This window comes from Elephantulus edwardii, unplaced genomic scaffold (assembly GCF_000299155.1).
Source record: "Elephantulus edwardii isolate Elephantulus edwardi_28Jun2011 unplaced genomic scaffold, EleEdw1.0 scaffold00257, whole genome shotgun sequence".
Taxonomy (NCBI): Eukaryota; Metazoa; Chordata; class Mammalia; order Macroscelidea; family Macroscelididae; genus Elephantulus; species Elephantulus edwardii.
The window spans coordinates 976,156-982,155 of NW_006400007.1; the positions used below are offsets into that span (position 1 = coordinate 976,156).

General features: G+C 36.9%; 1 protein-coding gene across 2 annotated transcripts in view; it reads left to right on the forward strand.

The window, feature by feature from the left end:
* DHX40 (DEAH (Asp-Glu-Ala-His) box polypeptide 40) overlaps positions 1-6,000 on the forward strand; it is a 59,464-nt gene that overhangs the window by 15,501 nt on the left and 37,963 nt on the right. For both annotated transcript variants that reach the window (XM_006899437.1, XM_006899436.1), the window contains 2 exons: positions 3,384-3,470; positions 4,139-4,321. In XM_006899437.1, the coding sequence (XP_006899499.1) occupies positions 3,384-3,470; positions 4,139-4,321 (270 nt within the window). The remainder of the gene's footprint in view (positions 1-3,383; positions 3,471-4,138; positions 4,322-6,000) is intronic.

Sequence of the window (6,000 nt, forward strand, 5' to 3'; positions counted from 1 at the left end):
TCCTCATCTATTTCAATGCAGTATACATAATTTATCCAATTTTTCTCAGTCTCACCCCAACCGTGATGTCAGTCCCATGCTGCAATAGTGGCACCATGCAGTATTTGTCCTTTTGTGACTGATATATTTCACTCAGCATAATGTCCTTCAAGGTCACCCATTTTTAATAATATTGCATGAGTTCCTTGTTTTTCTTTTTTAAAAATTTATTATTTCAATGAAAATTTACAGAGACTTTGGGTTTCCATTTATTCATTGAGTTCCTTGTTTTTCAATGCAGCGTAGTATTCCATTGTGTGAATATACCACAGCTTCTCTATCCATTTGTTTGTTGATGGGCACTTAGGTTGTTTCCAACTCCTTGCTATTGTGAACAAAGCCGCAAGAAACTTGGCTGTGCATATATCTGCCTAGGTGGCAGTTATGGTTTCTTTAGGGTATATTCCCAGTAGTGGAATTGCTGGGTCAAATGGTATTTCGATTTCCAACTTTTTGAGAAAGCACCATACAGCCTTCCATAGTGGTTGCACCATTTTACACTCCCACCAACAGTGAATAATTGTTCCAGTTTCTCTGCAACCTCGCCAGCATTTGTCGTTTGCTGTTCTGTTAAATTTTGCTATTCTTCCTGGGATGAGATGATATCTCATAGTTGTTTTGATTTGCATCTCTCTTAGAGCTAAGGATTTTGAACATTTCTTTATTTACTTGTTGGCCATTTGAATGTCTTCTTTGGTGAAGTGTCTGTTCATATCCTATGCCCATTTTTCAATTGGGTTATTTACCGTTATCTTGTGGTGTATGTTCAGCTTTTTTTTTTTTAGATTCTTTTTTTTTTTTTTAGATTCTTTTTTTTTTATTAATTTTCATGAACATTTACAGAGATTTTGGATTCCCATTCATTCATTATTTTACTTTTCTCCCTGCCACCCCCCCCCCCCCCCTTCGCTCCAGTCTTTGAAAAGTAAAAGAAAAATTCCTTCATTGGTATATAATCCCCCTCTCCCTGCCCTGAGTACACTCTACTCTGCAACCTTAAATATTCAGCTTTTTGAGGAACCACCAATCTCCCTTCCAGAATTATCTCACTTACTTTTGGAAGCTCTAAATTTATAATCACCTATCATTTTTTTTTTAAAAAATTATTTAATGACTGTGAACAGGATATTAATGTAGGATGTACAAACTATATTTCTCACTTTTTAACTACTTGACATCTTCAAACTTTTTCTAAATTGAAAATTGTAATTTTCTCTGGGGTATGATCCCATATTCTTTTCTTATGCTGCGCCCTCCTTAATACAGTAAGCTTTGTTCATTCAAGTGTGTTTCTGAAGGTGTTGTCTGTTGCTCACTTTTCATGCATATTTTGCTTTCTTTTTTGGATAATAAGAATGATACCAGTAAATTTTAGAATTTCCCCCTAGAGAAACACTTAGAAATGTTAAATCTAGATTGTTTGTTAATGTGATCTTCTTTTAGACTGTTGAACCACATCCCTTTTGGATATTGTTTATCTTTTACCCATTGTGTTTCATGTCCTCAGTCTATTTGCCTGTAATAGAAAGGTTGGACCTGAATCTTAAAAACCATGTCTCAAGGAGCTCTGATGGCCTAGTGGTAAGAAGCTGCATAGCAATCCCAAAGGTACGCAGTTCGAATCCACCAGATGCTCTGCTGTAGAAGGAGGGGCAATCTCCTGTACCAGTCAGATCCAATTTGTTGGTACATAACAAGAAAAAACCAAACAAATCCATGTCTCTTTTTTTCAGGGTAAAAAGATCTAGATCTGTTTAAAATGTTGAATTTCCTCTTCTTTTTTTCCCTTTACTCTGAAAATAATGACTTTGCCAAGTGCTTAGGGGAGCAGCTCTGCTGAATAAATTGACCTCTATAATTTTCTGTTTCTTTGTAAAGGCAATCATTAAATAAGATGTTTGAGAATGGTCCCTTAGTGAATGATAGACTTACTGCAGTTCTGAACTTAGTTCTTCCCCTCACTTGCTTTTCATTTAATTATCTTAAAATGATATGATAAGGGCTAGTTGGAGTTAGATTTGGACCCCATTAGCATAGCATAGAGCAGACTTGCAAGGGTTTTTTGTGTAATTTCTTTGACGTGAACCTCACATAATAATTAACCATTTTAAATAATTCATTAGCATTTTGGAAGTTTATGCATCACATTGCTTCACAGTCATCACCTCAAAAGAAAACTCCATGCCCTTTAAGGAATCTTGGTGACAGAATGATTAAACCACTTGACTACTAACCTTAACTTTTCAGTGGCTACATGAAAAGACTTGCTGATCTGCTGTCCTACAGATTACTGCCAATGGAACTCTTGTAAGCAGTTCTGCTCTGTCACATAGGGTCACTGTGAGTTAAATCAATTTCAGGGCTTCAGACAATACTCACTAATCATACTTCATAGTGCCACTGTTGTAAAACAGGACTGACATAGGGATTGGGGCGGAGACTGAGAAAGATGGAATAAATTATATATACTGCATAGAAACAGATGAGAGAGAGAGAACTGTTTAAAAGGTATGTATGATTAGGTATTATTGTCATGACATGACTCCAGAATGAAGGCTGCATAGTGGAGTGGACTTGTGGGGAGGGATGGTATAACAACGAAAGAATTTTTCTTTTACTTTTCAAAGAGAAGAACGAACTGGAGGGAATGGGTGGGTAGGGGAAAAAGTACCAATAATGAATGAATGAATGGAAATCCAAAATCTCTCTAAATTTTCATTTAAATTAATAATAATGAAAAAAAGAACAACAACAGAAAAAAAAACCCACCCAAAACAATATTCACTAAACAGTTTCTTCCTGTCTCTCCTCTCTATCCCTAACTCCTAAAGACTATACTCATTTACTTTCTACTTTTATTGGGTTTACATATTCTGGATATTTTCTGTAAATGAAATCTTTTTATTATTTTGTGCCTTTAACTTATCGTAATGTTTTGGAAAGCCATCCATGTTGTTGTATACATCATTACTTCATTCAAATACTGTCTCTGTATATGTATATACCTTAAATTTTTTATCTGTTCATCTGTTGTTGGACATTTGAGTTGTTTCCATCTTTCAGCTGCTCTAGATAGCTCTGTCAAGGATATTAATGTGTAATTTTTAAATGCAGTTGGTAGGTTATATGGCAATTTTATGTTTAAATTTTCACAGAACTGCCATTTTAGAATCCTACTAGCATGGTGAAGAGAGTTCCAATTACTTTACTGGTTTTTTGCATCTTATGTTTAACATTAATGTCTTTAAATAATTCTTACTTTGGTAGAAAGAACCAACAGTGGTTGAATAGGAACAGATTGTCTCTTATTTTCTAGCAATTTAATTTGGTTTTGTTCTCCCTAGATATGTGGTAGATGGTGGCTTTGTGAAACAATTAAATCACAACCCCAGATTAGGCTTGGACATCTTGGAGGTGGTTCCAATTTCAAAGTAAGTCTCTATGGCAAGTCTTTTTGTTCAAGGTACAATTGACTAGATAGTTCCTAGCTGATTTAGGGGGTTTGTTATTGTTACATGCTGTTGATTCACCTGTGAAACATAGCGACCCTGTGTACAACAGCTCTGAACCCTGAGCCAGTCTCACTAAATCTGACACACCAACCTCCATCTCCCCAGATACTGTATCAATCCGCCTCATCCAATATCTTCCTCTCCTCCACCCTTCCAAGAATGATAACCTTTTCCAAAGATCAGTCTCTCCTGGCCACGTGCCCAAAGTATGTGAGATGTAATTTAAAATCCTAGCCTCCAAGGAGAAACTTGGTTTCATCCTCTCCAAGACAGACCTGTTTGTTTTCTTGGCAGTCCATGGTATGTTCAAGACTCTTTGCCAGCACCACAATTTGAAAACATCGATTCTTCTTCTGTCGTCCGTAGTCCTTGTCCAGCTCTCTGAAGCGTAACAAGTAATTGTAAAGACCATGGCCTGGATCAGGTGCACCCTTAGTCTCTAGGCTGACATCGTTGCTTTTCAGTGCTCTGGAGATATCCCCGTGTCAGCAGATTTTCCCAATGCTATTCATGGGTGGGTGAGGGTAAATTACTTGAGAAACTCAGACCATTTGGGGAATTTTTCATCTCTTCTTTTTTCTTTAAAGGAGTGAAGCATTACAGAGAAGTGGCCGAGCTGGTAGAACTTCCTCAGGAAAATGCTTTCGAATCTACAGTAAAGATTTTTGGAACCAGTGTATGCCTGACCATGTGATCCCTGAGATTAAGAGAACTAGTTTGACTTCTGTAGTTCTGACCTTAAAGTGCCTTGCCATACACGATGTTATAAGGTATGTTGACATAGTTTGAAAAAAAAAAAGGAAGTATTTGCTGTAATTAAGCCAGCTTAACTCCTCCCAAATTCATTTTAAAATATTTAACACAAGCTTACCTGTAAAGTTGAGACTAACCTAATTTCAAGGTTAAGCTAAGCCAAAATCATCTATACCCTTGCTTTGCTTTATTAAGAATTGATCCCCTGATGATATTTTACCCTTGCATTAATTGAATGACTTATATTGACAGTTAGTGATTACTGTTTACATGATGAAAGGTACATATATGAGTGACCTTAATTCTAGTGAGAAAAAAATTTTTGGTAGTGTTTTTTGCTTGGACATACTTATTGAAGACTGTAATGCTCTATAGTAAATTTTGCTTTCACTATGCTTAAGAGGGAGCTCTATTGGTTAAAAGAATTGTGCTGCCAACCCAAAGGCAGGTTGTTTGAATCCACCCATTGCTGTGAGGGAGAAAGATGAGCATCTCCTCCTGTGATTTACAGCCTCTAAAAACCCACTGGAAGGAGCAACTAGTGGGTTTACACCATTCCTTTAATTGGTGACTCAATTCTTAACTGACTAGATAACTAGAGCTCTCTAAAAGGTGGTATGGTTTTTATTTTTCGTACCATTGCATCAGAACCAACCCATAGATGACCCTCCAGTGGATTTTCAGAGGCAGTTAATCATAGGAGAGATTACCCATCTTTCTCCCATAAAGCTGATGGATTTGAACTGCATGTCTTCAGGTTGACCACACAGCTCCTTACCATTAGGCCACACACACACACACACCCCCACACACACCCCTGCACCCGCCAAAGGTAATATAGACATAATGAAAAGTTCCTCTCGCGTGTTTTGGGCATGTTGCTAGGAGAAGCTATTCCTTGAAGAGGGCTCTCATGCTTGGGAAGACACAGAATCAGTGAATGAGAGGAAGACCCTCAGCCAGTGGATTGACTCGATGACAGTCACAGTGGGCTCTAGTGACTCAGGAAGTGTGAAGAGGGCACAGAGTTGAGATTTGTTCTTCATAGAGTCGCTATGGGATATACTTAACTTGACAACATCTAACAACAATAATAACATCATGAAAATAAAATCTTCTACCATATAGTTCCATGCAGCCTTCTTTGAGAAGAGCCTTATGGAGATTTTTTGCCTGTCCTAGTAAGATTTTCTAGAAACGTTCCTATATATGTGTCCTCATAGAGCAGGGCACAAATATTTGTAAATATTTTCATGTATGTTTGTGTATATGTAGTTGTATAAGTATATGCTTATTTTCCGCAATAGGAAAAAACAACACACCACCACAAAACCTACTGGAGAATCAGCTATGAGTTGTTTCCCATTTGATAGCAGTGAGTTCAAATTTGAGTTTATATTGTCTAAACAAGACTTAACCACAAATAGTAAAAATAGAACAAATATCAAATTAGTCAGCTGCTAAATTTCATAATTGATTGGTGTGTAAGGTAGAATACTTTTGTAGGAACTTAAATTCTTTCATTTCAGATGGTAGGCGAAGTAATGAAGGAACTTGTCTTTCTCTTCACTTTGGCCTTAATTGCCTGGAATGTGAGAGTGACAGGAATGTTGATAGAGGAACCACCCATTTTTGGTGAAATAATTAACTAGGTCTAACCAGATATCTATTGTATACTCTATGAAGTAAAGTTTTA